Below are 21,271 nucleotides of genomic sequence, written 5' to 3'. Positions count from 1 at the left end.
TTTTTAGTATTGCAGCAATTTACAGTTTAGTCAAGTGGAGAGACAGGTCTATAGGACATTTGGTATCCAAATTAACCTTAAAAACTAACCATTAGTTGGAGTGGTTCCTCACTTCCTCTTATACGTAAGCTTGTTTATTTTCTCTCTAGCGGCCAACTCAACTACTCAATAATCACCCGCTTACACTAAACTCACGCCTCTGTGAAAGTAGTCCATCACATTCCATGCAGCTACTGGGGCTTAGATCTGATACCACGAATTGGGAGTCAGACCTAAAACACCTAGGACATATATTACCAACACATAAACAAGAGAAACGATGTAGATTAATCTAAACACACAAACATTATTGTAAAAGACGAACAACAGCATCAACACATAAACAATGAAACATTAACCAGTCTACGAGTCTAGAACTTTAATCCAAAGCCATGCAATTTTTGTTCAATGATTTGGTCCAAACGTCCTACCATTTCGGGTGTCAGGTAATTCATCCAATCTCCGACCACACCTCGCCGGAAAAAGGTGTTGTACCCTTCGCCGGAGGACATTTTCCCGTTTCTGTTGACCTCCAAGTTGCTCAAGTTATCAAAGCTACATAACTTCAAGATATCATCCACCAGACCATTCGCTTCTTCTGCTGGCGAAAATGGACATCCCAAGAACTCAGCCAGCATCTTCAAACGAAGACTGGGCTGTTCTTTCAGTTCTTCATACTTTAAGAAGAAAACCCTATCAGGTTTTTCCATGCTTGCCTTCCAGTAGCCCAAAATATGATCCCAAAAGGGCCCATACAAACTCACTCCCCTGCAAAACTTATCAAAAGTTTCTTCAAGAGAATTTGTACCCTTTTCTTCGGGTCTCAGCTTGTTGGTAAAGTGCCAGAGCGACACAAAAATGTCCTTAGGGTTCCTACACAAATACACAAGTTTGCAAGCTGATGATGAATCTTTAACAGATGCAGGCAATGAGACAAAGGGCAAGTGGGTTGCAAAGAGCCTTGGAGAGGTCAAGGTGGTGAGGTCAGGAACCTGATTATCAACATATAATTTAAGCTCAATGAAGGGTACAAGCTCATGAGGATTGTTGGTAAGCAAAGGGTGGTTACAGGGATTATCAACATAACGCAAACGGTTGACTATGGCAAACGTTATGGCCTTCAGCCAAGTGGTGCCTGCTTTTGGAGTGGTGACAAGGAGAATATCAGAATCCTGAGCTTGGAAATGTTTTTGACAAGCAAGAACACCTTGTAACTCCCTGCTTGTGTGCCAAAAGCCTTGGTATTGATAGAGATGATCGACAACCCAACCCGTTTCTGCGGGAAGGGAGGAGATCAACTCCCTGCATTCTTGTGTAAGTTCGTCTTCTTGCAAGTATTTAGGAAGGGAAACAGCTGAAGGTTGAGTTGGCAAAGAAGTGGGCATGATTGTCGAAGCCTGAATATACCTGAGAACTTGGGGTCTTGGTTGTGCGCTGAGCAGGGGAGTTACTTGTGCTGAATTTGATCCAGTGTTGATTTTTTCGTGTTGCCCATTTATATCACGCAAGTCTAGCGAGGTTGTTGGTACGAAAAAGAGACCAAAGGATGTGATATTATAATTTGGGAAAATTATTATTACACCATTTTTATTTATTGCATCACTTTTTTTTTTAATCTTATATTCATCCAACCACTACAAAATTTTAATATACTCTCTCCACTTCCTTTCTTTTTGAATTTGTATCAATTAACTATTTTTGCACTAATACCATTAAATAATTTAAATAAAATGACAATTTTACCCCAAATAAATTAAAAGATCATTTTATCTTATAAAATCTTTGAAAAATAAAAAAAATATAATTACAAAAATACCCCTAAATTTAATAAAAAAATCCCAAAATTAGAATTTTTATTTTTTAAAAAAATTATTTTAATAGAAAATTATAATTATAAAAATAAATGCAAAATCTTAGGATTTAATAAAAATCCCCTAAATTGTTACAATTTTGGGATTTATTTTTAATAAATAAATTCAGCTATTTTAAAAAAACTTTACAAAATTATAATTTTTTAATAAATAGACTCAGTTATTTTTTATTAAAATTTTACAAAATTATAGTTTTTTTTAATAAAAATAACTTTTAAAATTTTACAAATTCTAAATTTAATAAAAGTTAGATGAGCACCTCTATTTGAGATTTATTTTTTTTATTAAATTTAGGGTATTTTTATGATTATAATTTTTTTTATTTTTCAAATTTTTTATGAGATAAAATAATTTTTTAATTTATTTAGGGGTAAAATTATCATTTTATTTATATTATTTAACGGTGTTAATACAAAATTGACTAATCGATACAAATTTAAAAAAAAATTAATACAAAGTACATGTTAAAATTTTATAATAGTTCGTGAACATCAGCCAAAATAGAGATTATGCATCGATAATTTTCCTATAATTTCCTAGGATAGGTTGGTATGAAAAATAGACTAAAGGATGTAATTTTATAGCTAGTGTTACTTCATTATTTTAACCTTTCGTTAAAGTCGTTTTGTCTAAATCATTTAATAGAATTGTCGTTTCATTTATTACGTGAGCTTTTCTATGATTCTATCAAATGAGTGCATGTAACGCCAGTCTTGCAGCATGCCATCGGTTGTGGTGATGACCGGTGATGTCTAATTGGATTCTTCTTTTCCGGCCACAATTAGTGGAGTTCGCAATGAACACGCGTTTCCCTTTGATTGGTGACAGCACTCCTTTGGCCAGAATTATTGCGAACGAGGTACGGAAACAAGAAGGAGACGAATTCGTTCAATTCAATCATTCAATGAGCCAAAAAACAGGAAGCTTCAATATGCAAGAGCGAGAGATGACTGGTGACTAAGAGACAACATGGAAAAGGGGGGACGCGGTCACGAGGGCTGCACGGTGGTTTGGTTAGTCAGAAGTGAGAAAAGGGTGGACGGGGCCACAGTGCCATGTGACGGGGCATAGGCCGCGACAGTCTTGTCCATGTCTCTCTCTTTCTCTCTCTGAATCAAAGTCTAGCGAGGTTGTTGTTGGTATGAAAAAGAGACTAAAGCAGCAGCATGTGATATTATAATTTGCTAGGATAGGTTGGATTGAAAAATAGACTACAGGATGTGATACTACAATTTACAGCTAGTATTACTTCGTTATTTTATCATTTCGTTAAAGCCGCCGTATAGTTTTGTCATCTTTCTATTTAATTTTTGAATTTAAATATCAGTAAATATTAGGACACTTTTTTTAAAAAAAAATTGAAATGAAATGTATTTAGGGAGTAATATTTCTTTTACTCTGGATTTCACCACTTTTCCTCTATAGTTTTCCTAATAATCTCTTAACACTCTTATAACAATTTTTTTTACTAAAAAACTTGTTCCAACCGTAAAATAACTATCTTTTTTATTTGTGTTAAATTTTATCACCACGAAGATAATAAAATACTATGAAAATTGTTCGAGGAAAAAAATTAGAAAATTCATATGAATAAAGGGTTCTCCCAAATTACATTGATTATATAACTTATAATCCAGTTTTTCAGTGTAGGATAATAAGTGAATTTTAAGTCACTGTAAAATATATTGAATTAGGGAGATAGACACTATATCAATCCCCCTCTCTCTTTCTTTCGTTAAAAAACTTTTGCTGGTGTTGGGGCCCTCTTTCATCTCTTCGTAATTCTGGCTCGACTCATGAGATATAGGATTCTTACTTTTTATCATCAAATGGATAGTAAATGAAAAGCCTGAATTACTTCCTTTTTAGTATTTACACGGCTTCTTCTTCAATCTAAGGCCACGGGATTCCTGCAGGAAAAAAACAAAACACAAAAAAGTTGCAGTTCCTTAAAAATTTTTCAAGCAAGTCATGAAAAGTTTGGGGATTTACTCTCACGGCAAAAATTGTAAGAGTGAGTTACTTTGTAGTACATTTATTTTTTCATATAATATTTTGCATATCCCTAGGTTTAAATTTAAATGGCCTTTTAATAATGACCAAAAATCCTAATTTTCTTCTCCTGTTCAAATAGTCTTCCATCAAGAATTCATAGATGTGAGGTCTTTGAAGTGAAGTTGTTAAATCCCTTTTTATTTTTATCTTGTGAGAAGATTTTGATGCTTGATTCATGCATCAGGGTTGACACAATAAGATTAGACATGAGGCGCTTACGAGTGAGAATGTGAGATGCTTTGTAAACTCACTTTGTTTTCATAATGAATTGTTTTGTCTACAAATGGATATAATCACGTGTCAAAGTTTACCATAGATCGTGACGTGACGATCAAAGATTTTCACATAAAAAATCGTGCATCTCGTGGATTTTTATTCCCCCCCCCCCCCCCTTGTTAATAATTAGTATTTGCTTAAACATCACTAAGTCATCATTTGTGAAAGTTTTCGGTATTTAGAATATTTGATATCATAGGAAGTGCTGCTTATTAGCCGGAAGATACTGGGAATCTCTTGTGTTGAAAAAATTGGGAGTACCAAATGGTTGTAGCTCAGTTGTCAGCGCAGACTGAGTTTGTGGGAAGAGTTCTCGGATTCGATCTCCACTAAACACGTTATTTGGGAGGGATAAAGAGCCTTAATTGTGACTACACTCCGAATTCGGATTAGTAGTTTGTGAGAAGAGCTCTCGAGTTCGATTTCCACTAAACACGTTATTTGGTAGGGGTAAAGAGCCTTAATTGTGACTACACTCCTAATTCGGATTAGTCGGGACCCAATGCAATCTTCGAATACCAAATGGCTTACAATTAGTGGAGTTCGCAATGAACACGCGTTTCCCTTTGATTGGTGACAGCACTCCTTTGGCCAGAATTATTACGAACGACGTACGGAAACAAGAAGGAGATTCGTTCAATTCAATCATTCAATGAGCCAAAACACAGGAAGCTTATTAATATGCAAGAGCGAGAGATGACTGGTGACTAAGAGACGACATGGAACGGGGGGACGCGGTCACGAGGGCTGCACGATGGTTTGGTTAGTCAGAAGTGAGAAAAGGGTGGATGGGGCCACAGTGCCACGTGACGGGGCATAGGCTGCGACGGTCTTGTCCATGTCTCTCTCTCTCTCTCTCTCTCTAAATCAAAGTCTAGCTTAGTGAGGTTGTTGTTGGCATGAAAAAGAGACTAAAGCAGCAGCATGTGATATTATAATTTGCTAGGAAACAAAGTGTTGGCATGAAAAATAGACTATAGCTAGTGTTACTTCGTTATTTTATCCTTTCGTTAAAGCCGTATAGTTTTGTCATCTTTTTATTTAATTTTTCTGTTTAAATATCAGTAAATATTAGGACACTTTTTTAAAAAAATTGAAATGCAATGTATTTAGGGAGTAATATTTCTTTTACTTTTGATTTCACCACTTTTCCTCTATAGTTTTCCTAATAATCTCTGATAACAAATTTTTTTACTAAAAAACTTGTTCCAAACGTAAAATCACTACCTTTTTTGTTTCTGTTAAATTTTATCACCACGAAGATAATAAAATACTATGAAAATTGTTCGAAGAAAAAAAATTAGAAAATTCATATGAATAAGAGACGACATGGAAAGAGGGGACGCGGTCACGAGGGCGAGAGATGACTGGTGACTAAGAGACGACATGGAAAGGGGGGACGCGGTCATGAGGGCTGCACGGCGGTTTGGTTAGTCAGAAGTGAGAAAAGGGTGGACAGGGCCACAGTGCCATGTGACGGGGCATAGGCCGCGACAGTCTTGTCCATGTCTCTCTCTCTCTCTCTCTCTCTCTCTCGCAATCAAAGTCTAGCTTAGCGAGGTTGTTGTTGGTACGAAAAAGAGACTAAAGCAGCAGCATGTGATATTATAATTTGCATGAAAAAACCAACAAAGTGTTGGCTCTACTGAGAATGAAGTTCCCTTAAGCGGCTTGATTGAGTTTGCTCTCCAGTTCGAGTCGCAGGCGAGTCGCATTTGTTGGGAGAATCTGTATCTCTCGGTTCGAGCGGGGACTTCTAATCTGAGTTGTGGTACGAGCTTAAAGGTACCTCCCATAGTTGGGACCCTCCCCAAGATACCTCGTGGTCAAAACCAAAAAAAAAAATATAATTTGCATGAAAAATAGACTATAGCTAGTGTTACTTCGTTATTTTATCCTTTCATTAAAGCCGTATAATTTTGTAGGGATTTTTGTCATCTTTCTATTTAATTTTTCTGTTTAAATATCAATAAATATTAGGACACTTTTTAAAAAAAAATTAAAATGCAATGTATTTAGGGAGTAATATTTCTTTTACTCTGGATTTCACCACTTTTCCTCTATAGTTTTCCTAATAATCTCTGATAACAAAATTTTTTACTAAAAAATTTGTTCCAACCATAAAATCACTACCTTTTTTGTTTCTGTTAAATTTTATCACCACGAAGATAATAAAATACTATGAAAATTGTTCGAAGAAAAAAAATTAGAAAATTCATATGAATAAGAGACGACATGGAAAAGGGGACGCGGTCACGAAGGCGAGAGATGACTGGTGACTAAGAGACGACATGGAAAGGGGGGACGCGGTCACGAGGGCTGCACGGTGGTTTGGCTAGTCAGAAGTGAGAAAATGGTGGACGGGGCCACAGTGCCATGTGACGGGGCATAGGCCGCGACAGTCTTGTCCATGTCTCTCTCTCTCTCTCTCTCTCTCTCTCTCTCTCTCTCTCTCTCTCAATTAAAGTCTAGCTTAGCGAGGTTGTTGTTGGTACGAAAAAGAGACTAAAGCAGCAGTATGTGATATTATAATTTGCATGAAAAAACCAACAAAGTGTTGGCTCCACTGACAATGAAGTTCCCTTAAGTGGCTTGATTGAGTTTGCTCCCCAGTTCGAGTCGCAAGGAAGTCGCATTTGTTGGGAGAATCTGTGTCTCTCGGTTCAAGCGGGGACTTCTAATCTGAGTTGTGGTACGAGCTTAAAGGTGCCTCCCACAGTTGGGACCCTCCCCAAAATACCTCGTGGTCAAAACTAAAAAAAATAATAATTTGCATGAAAAATAGACTATAGCTAGTGTTACTTCGTTATTTTATCCTTTCGTTAAAGCCGTATAGTTTTGTAGGGATTTTTGTCATCTTTCTATTTAATTTTTCTGTTTAAATATCAGTAAATATTAGGACACTTATTTTTAAAAAATTTAAATGTAATGTATTTAGGGAGTAATATTTCTTTTACTTTGGATTTCACCACTTTTCCTCTATAGTTTTCCTAATAATCTCTAATAACAAATTTTTTTACTAAAAAACTTGTTTCAACCATAAAATCACTACCTTTTTTGTTTGTGTTAAATTTTATCACCACGAAGATAATAAAATACTATGAAAATTGTTCGAAGAAAAAAAATTAGAAAATTCATATGAATAAGAGACGACATGGAAAGGGGGGACGGGGTCACGAGGGCGAGAGATGACTAGTGACTAAGAGACAACATGGAAAGGGGGGACGCGGTCACGAGGGCGAGAGATGACTGGTGACTAGGAGACGACATGGAAAGGGGGGACGCGGTCATGAGGGCTGCACGGTGGTTTGGTTAGTCAAAAGTGAGAAAATGGTGGACGGGGCCACAGTGCCATGTGACGGGGCATAGGCCGCGACAGTTTTGTCCATCTCTCTCTCTCTCTCTCTCTCTCTCTCTCTCAATCAAAGTCTAGCTTAGCGAGGTTGTTGTTGGTACGAAAAAGATACTAAAGCAGCAGCATGTGATATTATAATTTGCATGAAAAAACCAACAAAGTGTTGGCTCCACTGACAATGAAGTTTCATTAAGTGGCTTGATTGAGTTTGCTCCCCAGTTCGAGTCGCAGGGAAGTCGCATTTTTTGGGAGAATCTGTATCTCTCGGTTCGAGTGGGGACTTCTAATCTGAGTTGTGGTACGAGCTTAAAGGTGCCTCCCATAGTTGGGACCCTCCCCAAGATACCTCATGGTCAAAACCAAAAAAAAAAAATAATTTGCATGAAAAATATACTATAGCTTGTGTTACTTCGTTATTTTATCCTTTCGTTAAAGCCGTATAGTTTTGTAGGGATTTTTTTCATCTTTCTATTTAGTTTTTCTGTTTAAATATCAGTAAATATTAGGACACTTATTTTTAAAAAAATTGAAATGTAATGTATTTAGAGAGTAATATTTCTTTTACTCTGGATTTCACCACTTTTCCTCTATAGTTTTCCTAATAATCTCTGATAACAAATTTTTTTACTAAAAAACTTGTTCCAACCGTATAATCACTACCTTTTTTGTTTGTGTTAAATTTTATCACCACGAAGATAATAAAATACTATGAAAATTGTTCGAAGAAAAAAAAATAGAAAATTCATATGAATAAGAGACGACATGGAAAGGGGGGACGCGGTCACGAGGGCTGCACGGTGGTTTGGTTAGTCAGAAGTGAGAAAAGGGTGGACGGGGCCACAGTGCCATGTGACGGGGCATAGGCCTCGACAGTCTTGTCCATGTCTCTCTCTCTCTCTCTCTCTCTCTCTCAATCAAAGTCTAGCGCAGCAAGGTTGTTGTTGGTACGAAAAAGAGACTAAAGCAGCAGTATGTGATATTATAATTTGCATGAAAAAACCAACAAAGTGTTGGCTCCACTGACAATGCAGTTCCCTTAAGTGGCTTGATTGAGTTTGCTCCCCAGTTCGAGTCGCAGGGAAGTCGCATTTGTTGGGAGAATCTGTGTCTCTCGGTTCGAGCGGGGACTTCTAATTTGAGTTGTGGTACGAGCTTAAAGGTGCCTCCCACAGTTGGGACTTTCCTCAAGATACCTCGTGGTCAAAACAAAAAAATAATAATAATTTGCATGAAAAATGTACTATAGCTAGTGTTACTTCATTATTTTATCATTTCGTTAAAGCCGTATAGTTTTGTAGGGATTTTTTTCATCTTTCTATTTAATTTTTCTGTTTAAATATCAATAAATATTAGGACATTTTTAAAAAAAAAAATTAAAATGCAATGTATTTAGGGAGTAATATTTCTTTTACTCTGGATTTCACCACTTTTCTTCTATAGTTTTCCTAATAATCTCTTAACACTCTGATAACAAATTATTTTTACTAAAAAACTTGTTCCAACCGTAAAATCACTACCTTTTTTGTTTGTGTTAAATTTTATCACCACGAAGATAATAAAATACTATGAAAATTGTTCGAAGAAAAAAATTAGAAAATTCATATGACTAAAGGGTTTTCCTAAATTACATTTATTATATAACTTATAATCCAATTTTTCAGTGTAGGATAATAAGTGAATTTTAAGTCACTGTAAAATATATTGAATGTAATACTATATCAATCCCTCTCTCTCTCTCTTTCGTTAAAAAACTTTTGCTGGTGTTGGGGCCCTCTTTCATCTCTTCGTAATTCTGGCTCAACTCATGAGATATAGGATTCTTACTTTTTATCATCAAATGGATAGTAAATGAAAGCCTGAATTACTTCTTTTTTAGTATTTACATGGATTCTTCTTCAATCTAAGGCCACGGGATTCCTGCAGGAAAAAAACAAAACAAAAGTTGCAGTTCCTTAAAATTTTTCAAGCAAGTCATGAAAAGTTTGGGGATTTACTCTCACGGCAAAAATTGTAAGAGTGAGTTACTTTGTAGTACATTTATTTTTTCTTGTAATATTTTGCATATCCCTAGGTTTAAATTTAAATAGCCTTTTAATAATGACCAAAAATCCTAATTTTCTTCTCCTGTTTAAATAGCCTTCCATCAAGAATTCATAGATGTGAGGTCTTTGAAGTGAAGTTGTTAAATCCCTTTTTATTTTTATCTTGTGAGAAGATTTTGATGCTTGATTCATGCATCAGGGTTGATACAATAAGATTGGGAAATTTACAAAAATAACCATTAATATTTTATTATTTTCGTAATTAACCCTCTCAATTTTTTTCTATCAACATTAGCCAAACACAAGCCTTTCTTCCCAAATTACCCTTCTTTACAAAACAAAACCAACATTGTTTCTCCCATCTCGCCAAACCAAAAGCAGCTTTTCATTCTTGAATCATCAGCCAACGGCGACCGCAAAAGACAACTGTAAAAGTGATATCCGATCATAATCTATCCAGATTCAACACAAATCGACATCACTTACTGGTATGAATTATTTTTTGAACTTACTGAACTCAGTCGGGTGAATCTGAATCTGGCGACAGGCTGCCTGTCGCAGCAAAACTTGGTGCGACAGGCTGCCTGTCGCAGCAAAACTTGGTGCGACAGGCTGCCTGTCGTAGCAAAACTTGGAGATTTATTAAAATTGTATTATTTTAATTAGGACTGAAATAATTTTTTTTTTAATTTCAGGCTTAATGGATTCAGTTGTACTTGAATTGTGTTACGATGGTTGGTGGGAGACATTAGAGAATGGCTGTATGGAGTACGTGAACGGTAAAAATCGAGCTTTTTTGGTTGGAAAAAATTACCTGTTTGATCAGTTATTGGCAAGAGTATACGAGGTGTTAAAAATAAATCCTAATGACTATAGTATCACAATGAAGACAACTTTGAGGTCTAGTAACACATTATATCGTATATGTGCAATGCCCATGGATATATGTGATGATGAAATGGTGAGGGTTGTGTTGCATATGGCATCTGACGTAGCTAATTTTGGATGCATTCCTATATTCGTGACCACATCACCTCGAGTTCCGAGCGAAGGTATTGAGCCACATGTCGATACAGAAACTTCGTTTAGAGCAAATATGTCTGGCCCCGATAATGATGAAGAGGTGTTGCCAAGGACAATATCGCTGCAGCAATATTACTCTCCAATCCACGACAATTATGACAACATTGATGATAATGGCGTTACGTTACAGGATGTTGTAGCAACGGTATTTCCAATAACAACGTCGTTGGAGCAACAATATTCTCCGTATCACAACAATGATTTTCGGGACAATGATGATTTTCATAATGAGACAGAGGGGGATAATATTTGTGCAGAACCTTCTAATAATACAAGGCGGGGCACTCGTTTCAATAATGATGGTGATGATGGAGGAGCCGGTCCTTTGAATGTTCCGTCGTTTCAGGATGAGGATGAGTGTGAAGACAATACTCCTGTGAATAACAGAGGCAATAGACCTATTCCTTCTATGGTTCGATCGAGAAGGAGAATTGACCCCCTTACAAGTCTTGCTCCAACTTTACCTTCGAACATGGTTGCTCCAAGCTTTGTTAGCAGTTGTGACTCAGATGATATCAGCGTGGGTAAGCTATTTGCTGAGAAGAATGAGCTTATATTACAACTACGCAAGGTGGCCTTTAGAGATAAGTTTGATTTCAAGATTGCACGGTCTACTACGACACGTTTCGAGGCTCACTGTTGTTCAGAATCATGTAAATGGCGTATTCGAGCAACTAGAAGTTCGAACGAGCAACATGTTCCTTGGGTGGTGAAGAGAATTGATAATGTACACACTTGTCATAATGAGGTATTGGTTGATGGACGTCATCAAGTAAGGAGCCGGGTTGTCGGTCATATTATCGCAGAAAAATATATTCAAGATAAGAGGATTTATACTCCCAATGACATAAGAGCAGATATGCAACAGGAATACGGTGTTCAGTTAACATACCAGCAGGCATATAGGGCGAGAGAAGTTGGTCTTGAAATAGTACGCGGCAACCCTGCAGAGTCATACAACTTGCTCCCTAAATACTCTCACGTACTAACTACAGCGAATGAGGGTACAGTCACTCACCTCGAGCAGGATGGAGATGGTAATTTCTTGTACTATTTTGTAGCACTCGGATCTTCCATCAAGGGGTTTATGCAGTACATTCGGCCTGTCATTGCTGTAGATGGTACTCATCTGAAGGGATTATATCGTGGAAGCATGTTCGTGGCAACATGTCTTGATGGTAACAATCAATTGTATCCGTTAGCCATTGGGATCATGGATTCAGAAAATAATGATGCTTGGGAATGGTTTATGATGAAGTTACATGGAGTGATTGGTGATAGACCTGAGTTGGTAATTATCTCTTATCGATGCACTGCCATAAGGAGAGCCGTTCTTAAAGTATTTCACAATGCAACTCATGTCGTTTGTTTTTACCACGTCAAAGGTAACATTAAGTCACAATTTAGAATGTCCAAAGCTCTTTGGGATGAATTTGAACCTGCCTTTATTAATGCAGCAAAAGCATATGGCCACGAGGAATTTAAGAGACAACTTGAAGGGTTGTGGATGATCCACTCGGGTGCGGCTGATTACCTAGAAAATAATGTCGGTACGTGTAATTGGGCAAGGTCTCAGTTTCAAGGTAGGAGGTACAGCATTCTTACCACCAACATCGCGGAGAGTGTTAATGCTTTCATGAGGGAACCTCGAAAATTTCCTGTTACTCATCTTGTTGATCACTTCAGGAAAACATTGCAGCAATGGTTTTATGATAGAAAAATTGTGGCTGAATCAATGACTACTCGGCTAACAACATGGGCGGATGAAATAGTCACTGAGAGGAGAACTATAGCTGAAAGAATGATAGTTCGGCCGGTGTCTCCGCATCGCTTTCAAGTTATAGGCGGTGGGCTTAAGGAAGGGTTGGTTGACTTGCAAAAGAGAACTTGCTCCTGCAGAGTGTTTCAGCTTGATCAGCTTGTGTGTGCTCATGCAATTGCGGCGTGTCTAACACACCGGGTGGATTTTATTAACCTTTGCTCGGACTTTTACACTACAGAATCGTTGGCGATGGCTTATGCACAACCAGTGGAGCTAGTTGGTGATGTGGCTGATTGGGAAGTTCCAGATGAAATTCAAGAGCTGCAGGTATACCCACCAGTTGAGGCACCGCCACCTGGACGTCGTAAAGAGCGCAGAATACCCTCGGCTGGCGAGGACGTTGACCGGCGAACTGTAAGATGCGGCCGGTGTCATGAACTTGGCCATAATCGTAAGCGATGTAAGAATCCTATTGCGTCGACTCGAAGTTAGTTGTATTTTGTGTGTTATTCGTTGGTTAAAACTATTATTATTTTTGTGTTACGTTGGTTAAAACTGTTATTGTTTTTTGTATTTCGTTGGTTAAAATTGTTATTATTCATAAAACTTTATTTTATTTTAAAGTTCAAAATGTGAGGCATTAAAATTATATAAATTTCAACATTGAAATTACTACATAGGTCTACAATATAATATCGTCATTAAATATATCAACCGCAATCTTCTTTCTAAAGTACTCGACATGACTAGCGTTAAACTCCAACCTAAGCCCGAACATTAAATACATGTAACCATCAATACAAAAACACCGCAATCGCCAGTGCCTCTTTCTTGTTGCGGCGCGCTCTTAACTGCGATAACTTTCCACGGGTCTTCACTCCGCAACTCAGGTCGTATATTGTAGAAGCCAACATATTCCAACCATCGAGGGAATATAACTTCAAGTGGCTTGAATTTCAACTTGTACCTTTTGTCGTCGCGAAATGTGAGTAATGAGTCATAAATCCAGACTTTATTTTTCCGAAAGTCAACTCGTGCTAGTACCCAATGCGCACCGTCCAAGTTAACAGGGATGAGTAACTGCATATACAAATTAAAAAACATGTTCGTTATATATGAAATTGAAATACAACAAAGAAAAAACAACTCCTCGAATATTTTCAGTATAGAACATGTGAAATGTAATAAAATACATACCATATCGACATCCGTCATTGATTTTGACATTGTGTGCTGTCGCCCACAAAGATAACTATTCAAGCGGTCGTCGAATACCATTGAATCGACTGCACAATTCACGTTATTCGATAACTGATTCAAGAACACCTAGTACATAGATAACCAAGAAATGCATAAATTAATAAAACTTAAAGGCAATAATTAAAGAAATTAAATAGTATTTATAAGTTTTGTCGGCACGTTACCCAAAAAAATGTGTCCGTATGTGTGACACGTTGGAGTAAGGCATTTGGATACTGCCGTTGTTTCTCGCTAATCAAGCGGAGATACTCGTGAATATGCTGTAGAGAAACAGAAATATTACGATTTAAAAAAAAATTATACACAAATCCACAACAGTATACACCACGAGGAAAATATAAATACCTCATCGCCTAGCCATCCCATCGAAGCTGTCCCCAAAATTATTTGAAAGAATGACCGCGGGTGCTGGACGTTCCGGCGGACTCTGATATCACCAGTGAACCATCGATCAAACTCAGCAAACAAACTAGAGTCCTCCAATCCTCTCAGTGGATTTACATCCACACTCGTACTCATGTCAATCGCATGCTCCATGATTTGGGGTCGAGGTAACCTCCGGAGGTTCTGTCCTCGCCTGACCGGAGGAATCATGTAAGGACTGTTATAAACATACGACGGTATGTACGCGCGGCCGAACTTACTAACGCCCGGAGGCACCTCTGTGAACACCTGCACGCTCTCCCCACTAACATCCCCGTAGAAACTAACCAATGACGTGGGCGTAGACAAATTTTCATTGCCCACGTCAGTATACACTCCATAGTCATCCGGGGCCTGTACAATCGCCAAAAAGAACATATTAAATAATTATCAAATTAAAAGTTAAACGAACATAATTATTTAATTTAAATTAGCTTACCGCATACGAGCGTGCAGTGGGAGAATCCTTATTTGGACGTTTAGAAAATGTGTCGATGAAGCCAACAACGGTTTCTTTAAAATCTTTTAATTCTGATTTTTTTCATACACGTTACGATCAATCTTATCCAGCCGTCGTCGTACGTAATCATTAAACTGCTTTGTCCTCGACTAATACAAAAGAAAAAAATAAAACTTTAGAATAACAATAAAAAAATAATAACAACCAAAGTGAAAAATATCGTATATTATTTATAACCTCAGAATCCCGTGCGTCATCAGAGTTGTCTGTTTGCTGCGGGTGGTCATCAACAGCCACCTCATCCTCAAAAGTGTCATGACGCTGCTCAAAAGTGTCATGACGCTGCTCTGGTATTGGATTTGGTATGTCGTCATGATCGTCATGCTCGTCCGATTGTCTTGTAACCGATGGCATCGCGTTGATTAAGGGTTGGTGCTATATAAAGTATCATTTAAAATTACTAAATGAAAAGTCAAAAATTTCGATAAAAAAAAAATTTGTACTTACAGTATACCAACCTTATGAACCCAGTCTGGAATGCTTGGCAAGTAATCCTTCACAGAGAGCCAATATTTTCTGCTACTCTCCTTTGAATTTGGCTCAAGAGTTTGTAAAACGTCCGTCTGCCATAAATTTAATTGAAAAATTTAAGTAAGTATACCCAACTTAAATTTAGTAAAGTTAAAAAAATAAGTAATACATATTACTTACAAGACGAGATTCTTCGTTGAAGAACGAATAAACCTCCGTAAAGTTGATTCTCGAAGACGCCATAGGCTTCCATTGCAGAATGCGGGGAATCTTACTCTTCGTTTTGACGACCCATGTTGATGGTAACCCTCCGATTGCTTCATAAATCCAAGCCTACAACAACCAAAGTGAAAAATCAAATAAAACAACTATCAAATATTTAATACTATAAAACTTATTAATAAACAAAAAAAAGCACCTGCACCCCAGACGTAAATCCGTAAAGATTGTATTTTTCAATATTATGATATGGATTTTTCAACCGAGTCTTCTTAAATTTCTCGTCTTTTTCGAACAGTGCATTGTCAAGACTCTCGTAAATCATTTCACACAACAATAGACCCCATGGACGCTTTCGGAAGTACTGAATATCATCAACTTGGTCAAGCCAATCGAAATTAATTTGACAGTGATTTTTTCTTGCATTTAGTACTCTGTCCGAAAAATAAAACAGCGCAATCTTTAATGCGTCCATATCGTCTATTTCCTCGAAATTCAACTCCTTAAATACGGCATCAAATTGCTTCACATTAATCTTACGATGCACACCACCAAAATACGTATTCCGTAGCCTCTGCTCCATTTCATCATTTTTTTTCATTGGTATCAACACCAAATGAAAGTCCAGTAACCAAGCATCATTCGACAATTGACAAGCGAATCAAATGCTTACCAATTTGAAACCATAACTGATCCTCACGGCTATCTTCTTCATGGGCCACTTGACGCAGTAAAAGATTATGCAAAATTACCCCACTAAATGGAAAACTTCGACACTCCAAGAAATGCCCAAATATATCCTTTTTGAACATACTCAACTGCCGCTTTGTTAATTTTTCCTCGATAGCTTTTACGACCGAAGATAACATACACATGCTCGAAATTCGACCAGGAAAGTGATCAGCATAACGAAAATACATCTTGCCTACTTCAATATCCGGTGATTCTGATTTCGCCATGTATTTGTAATATTTATAAAATTATTACATTATATTTACAGAAATGAAAAATTAACTCGTTAAAAAAAAACTCTAATTTTCTGGTGCAACAGGCGCCTGTCGCACTAAATCTGGTGTGACAGGCAAGCCTGTCGCTCCAAAAAACTGGTGCGACAGGCCCTCTCGCACCAAAAAATTGGCGCCTGTCGCACCAGATTTGGTGCGACAGCAAGCCTCTCGCACCAATCTGGTGCGTGAGGCTTGCTGTCGCACCAAATCTGGTGCGACCGCAGGCCGCGCATGGGCGCGCGCTGCTGCCCAGCGATGGGCGCCGGCGCGCGCCCTGCCCCCCTCCCTTCCCACCCCCAAAATTAAGCGCAATCACTCCAAAATCAAAAACAGTACTCCCAAACACCACCAACCACCACAAACATCATCACCACTGTTGAGTGTTAGAAAATGCATATTTATAAAGGAGAAAACCATCACGTGTACGGTACTGTATACGCTACTGTTCATGATACTATTCACATAGACGGATGATGACGTGACATTGACCGATGATGTGGCATTGACTGATGAGGTGTCACGATCCTGTTGGACTAAAATTCTTATGTACTGTTGATGGTGACGTGGCAGCATATCAGTGGACGAAAAATCGCGCGTACGGTGCATGCATCACACAGGATTATTTTCAACCAAACCGCGTTACTGTTCATCCGGGTCAAACCGCGTTACTGTTCAAAGTCGGGTCAAACCGTGTTACTGTTCATCCGCGTGGTCAAACCGTGGACTGTTGACTGATGACGTGGCGCAATCCTGAGCGTCCAAACTGTTTTTAATCCGATGGCCATGATTTACTCCATGTATCTATAAAAAGGGGGCCTCCCCCCCCCTAATTTGATATCTCTAAATCCATTTTTGGACTCTGTTTTCTGTAATTCCCTCTCCATCTTGTATTTTCTACGTATTTTAATAAATTCTCATTTTATCCCTAGTTCAATTATGAGTGGCTAATTTTCTTTCAAGCTTGGGTTGAAGGTGAAGTCTCAACATGTGTCATGGGCTTAATTTGGTAAATTTATTTTCTCTTCCCCTCTAGTTTTTGTGGATGTTTTGACTTCTCGTCGACAAATAATACTAATCTTGTCTAGTACCGCCTTGGTTTCACCGGCCCTCTAGTACAAGGTTATTATTATTTGGCACGATAAGCCCTTAGCACCATATTGATTAGAGCGTGGTTCATGAGGTGTGGATTCCCCCCTCATGATTTAATTGGCATTAATACGGATTATTTAGCCCATGATGCATGTTGATACGGATCCAGATACCCAAGTAAGTCAATTTAATCGATTTTCTCTACAATTTATTCTCATCATTGCAATTCCAATTTTAGCATATTTTAAATCACTTCCACCACAGATCCAATCAACCATTTGCAAAATTAATTCTATACACAATTAAAATCCACCTCCTCGTGGGATCGACACTCGTCACCATTGATCTATACTACAATAGATTCGTGCGCTTGCGAGTACATTAAAATTTGCACAACAACCACCATTATCAATCTCAAGCTATAACTATTATTATTCTAAAATCTCATTTTAAATTAATGAAAATAAGAAAAATGACTAACCTAGGTTTTGTTGAAGGTTGTGGATCGTAGATCGGATGCCGGTGAGAAATGAAGCCGCCGCCGACGAGGGTTGATGTCGCCGCCGATGATGGGAGTTGGATCGGTTTGGGAGAGATGAGAGAAAGGGAGTGTTGGGGAAGAGATGAGGAAGGGGTATTTTGGACTCAAATGTTGTTTAATGGCTAATGTTGATAGAAATATTTTTGGGGGGTTAAGATGAAAAAAAGCAAAGTTTTTTTGGTTATTAGTGTAAATTTCCCAAAACTTTCACAAATGATGACTCAGTGATGTTTAAGCAAATACTAATTATTAAATAAGTACAACAAGGGGGGGGGAATAAAAATCCACGAGATGCACGATTTTTTATGTAAAAATCTTTGATCGTCACGTCACGATCTATGGTAAACTTTGACACGTGATTATATCCATTTGTAGACAAAACAATTCATTATGAAAACAAAGTGAGTTTTACGGAAATTTACAGTAATAACCATTAAAGTTTTGATTTTTTTCATCTTAACCCCTCAAAAATATTTCTATCAACATTAGCCATAAAACAACTTTTGAGACCAAAATACCCCTCCTTCATCTCTCCCTCAAAAAACTTGTTCTGTGGCCAAAAAGCTTGATTTTTTTTAAAAAAAAAAAATCTAATCTTTTGCGGCTTGTTGCATGATTTTAAGATGGAAAATTTGTCAAGTTGTATTCTATCAGCATTATTATTATTAATGCTTTCACCTGCAAATCCATTGATATTCATTCCCCCTTCCATAATCTTCGTGCCCAAATTGCTTCTAACTTTTCTCGACTTCGACGCGGGTGAGAGATTGCTTTTCCTTTCACCTTTTTGTTTTCTTCCGTTTAGCTTCATTATTTAAAAAAAAAAAAACCGAAACAGAACAGAAACAAAAGCTTCAGCCCGCGGCCACCGTCCAAGGCTGCCGGCTTTCGTTTTCCGTCACCGATTCGGACGCAACCACCACTAAACGGATCATAAATCGCCGGCCATCAAACCCCAAGCATCGAACACCGTTGATTAGCCACAGATCGCCGGAAAAACAACCAAAACAGCCGCGCCAACCGTGCCGTCATTCACCGGTTTCCGCCGCGATTTAGCCAGCACCACCGTAATCAATCCACTCCTCTCCACGAGCTCAACCTCTTTCGTTATTCCCCACCTCCGATCGACCAACCCATCGCCGGAATCTAAGCATCACCAAACAGTTACAACTTATCTCAAATTTCCGGCCAAAACGCCACCGTTTCCGACGAATCACAAACATCATCATGAACAACTTCAAGTTTTGGTGCGACAGGCACCCTGTCATCAGATCCATCCTCCGACTCAGATCAATAAGTTTGAAAATAACTCATGCCACGATGCCGATTAGTTTTGGTCTGTAAAGAAGGGTAATTTAGGGAGAAAGGCTTGTGTTTGGCTAATGTTGATAGAAAAAAGTTCAGAGGATTAGTTGCAAAAATAACAAAATATTTATGGTTATTTTCGTAAATTTCCCGAAAGTTTTCGGTATTTAGAATAGTTGATATTATAGGAAGTGCTGCTTATTAGCCGGAAGATACTGAGAATCTGTTGTGTTGAAAAAATTAAGAGTACCAAATGGTTGTGGCTTAGTTGGTAGCGTAGGTTGAGTTTGTGGGAAGAACTCTCGGGTTCGATCTCCACTAAATACGTTATTTGGAAGGGGTAAAGAACTTTAATTGTGACTACATTCTGAATTTAGATTAATTGGAACTCAATGGGGTCGCCGGATACCAAATGACTTAAAATATATATATATATATATATATATATATATATTGGGAGTGTCTCGATGTCATTATGATTTATTTGACTGATTGATTGAACGGGTAAATCCATTGCATCTCTAATTCACATCCATTCTCGAGTAGAGGGTTTGGGAAATTTAATCAGTTTAGTTATAATTTTCATCAGTTTAGTTATATTTATTATTTATGGTTATTTTAGCAGTCTTAATTATTACATTAAGAAGAGGCATGATGCAGACATTAAGCACACAAACATGATAATGAAGTCAAATAAACAACAAGAAGAACGACAATTAGAACTTCAATCCACTGCCATGCAATTTGTCCAGACATTGCAACTTTTCAGGTGTGAGATGATGCATCCAATCGCCGGCCTCTCAGGTGATCAGTATTCCACTTTCGGTGACCTCCAAATCGCTCAAATTATCAAAGCCACATAATTTAACAACATAATCCACCATGCCATTATTCTCTAAATTCCTCCTGGTGAAAATAGGCGCCCCGAGAAGTCATGTGCTAGCCTCTTCAACTTCAAATGAATTATATTGCGGGCTGATCTTTCATTTCCTCACACTCAAAAGAAAATCACTTCGTCAGGTCCGGTGTTTCCAAGCTTGCTTTCCACTTCCAGTATCCCGAAACATGATCCCAAAAGGGCCCATATACATTCATTCCCCTGCAAAACTTGAACAAAAGTTTCTTCTAGAGAATTTGGACCATTTTCTTTTGGTCTAAGCTGTTGGTAAGACGGCAGCAGCGTGACACAAAAGTGCCCATAGGGTTCATGAACGAACACACAAGTTTGCAAGCTTGATGTAGGCAATGAGACTAAGGGCAAGTGAGTTGCAAAGAGCCCTGAAGAGGTGAAGGCGGTGAGGTCAGGAACCTCATTCTCAAGGTAAGAGTTTCATCTCCAAGAAGGGTACAAGCTCGTGAGGATTGTCGGTGAGCAGATCGGCATGGCGCAAAGCAAACGGTTGGCTAGAAGGCAAATGTCAAGGCTTTTATCATTGCACAAAACAATGTTATTGAGATCCGAGTTGTGCGCTGAGTACAGGCGTTTCTTGCCCCTTGTGTTTTGTATCAACTCTCGAGCGTATTTTACAAAATTAACTAAACCAACCCATATCGCTTATATAATATATTATTGAATAATGCTATAAATATATCTAAATGTCTATCAACATTGTCTAATAGGCCTCTCCTTACAGCTTTCAACAAGAAACACATCGAAATGATCAAGACACTATCAAAACATGGACCAAGAAAGGTGATAAATTTACAGATTAAATAAAAATTGTTGATGCAAGAATGAGAACAACAATGGCAACTAGTTCTACTGCCCAAGTAGTAGAAAAATCCACACACATGACCAACCAAACAGCAAAATATCAAATGCTTCTGTAAGTTCCCAACATCCCCACACCGCCCCCCCCCCCCACCCACACACACACCAAACACCAAAGAAACAAAAAGCAATGCCTCTGTAAGCTATTTTCCCGTGTCATTGGCAAATAACAACACCTGCTC

General features: G+C 38.0%; 3 protein-coding genes across 3 annotated transcripts; 1 reads left to right on the top strand and 2 right to left on the bottom strand.

Annotated features, from left to right (window-relative positions):
- Nucleotides 1–304: 304 nt before the first annotated feature.
- On the bottom strand, nucleotides 305–1,548 carry LOC102624044 (cytosolic sulfotransferase 12-like). Its single transcript, XM_006484190.4, has one exon. It carries the CDS (start codon nucleotides 1,422–1,424, stop codon nucleotides 411–413), a length of 1,014 nt encoding a protein of 337 aa, XP_006484253.1. The 5' UTR covers nucleotides 1,425–1,548; the 3' UTR covers nucleotides 305–410.
- Nucleotides 1,549–10,596: 9,048 nt separating this feature from the next.
- On the top strand, nucleotides 10,597–12,975 carry LOC127901890 (uncharacterized). The gene has a single exon (XM_052439929.1). The coding sequence runs from the start codon at nucleotides 10,597–10,599 to the stop codon at nucleotides 12,973–12,975; it is 2,379 nt and encodes a 792-aa protein (XP_052295889.1).
- An 882-nt stretch (nucleotides 12,976–13,857) lies between these two features.
- On the bottom strand, nucleotides 13,858–14,702 carry LOC127901920 (uncharacterized). The gene is made up of 3 exons (XM_052440110.1): nucleotides 14,606–14,702; nucleotides 14,089–14,520; nucleotides 13,858–14,003 (listed from the first exon to the last, which is right to left on the bottom strand). The coding sequence occupies exons 2-3, from the start codon at nucleotides 14,335–14,337 to the stop codon at nucleotides 13,884–13,886; spliced, it is 369 nt and encodes a 122-aa protein (XP_052296070.1). The 5' UTR covers nucleotides 14,338–14,520; nucleotides 14,606–14,702; the 3' UTR covers nucleotides 13,858–13,883.
- Between the last annotated feature and the right edge of the window lie 6,569 nt (nucleotides 14,703–21,271).

This window comes from Citrus sinensis, chromosome 4 (assembly GCF_022201045.2).
Source record: "Citrus sinensis cultivar Valencia sweet orange chromosome 4, DVS_A1.0, whole genome shotgun sequence".
NCBI lineage: Eukaryota > Viridiplantae > Streptophyta > Magnoliopsida > Sapindales > Rutaceae > Citrus > Citrus sinensis.
Note: the sequence above shows the minus strand (reverse complement) of the source record. Positions and strands in the feature narration are given on the sequence as shown.

What these genes read in the sequence shown, in the direction of transcription:
- LOC102624044 (XM_006484190.4), bottom strand. Translation starts at nt 1,424, where the DNA reads ATGCCCACTTCTTTGCCAACTCAACCTTCAGCTGTTTCCCTTCCTAAA.
- LOC127901890 (XM_052439929.1), top strand. Translation starts at nt 10,597, where the DNA reads ATGGTGAGGGTTGTGTTGCATATGGCATCTGACGTAGCTAATTTTGGA.
- LOC127901920 (XM_052440110.1), bottom strand. Translation starts at nt 14,337, where the DNA reads ATGATTCCTCCGGTCAGGCGAGGACAGAACCTCCGGAGGTTACCTCGA. An exon ending in TGGGATGGCTAGGCGATGAG is followed by an intron (nt 14,004 to 14,088) that starts GTATTTATATTT and finishes GTTTCTCTACAG; the next exon opens with CATATTCACGAGTATCTCCG.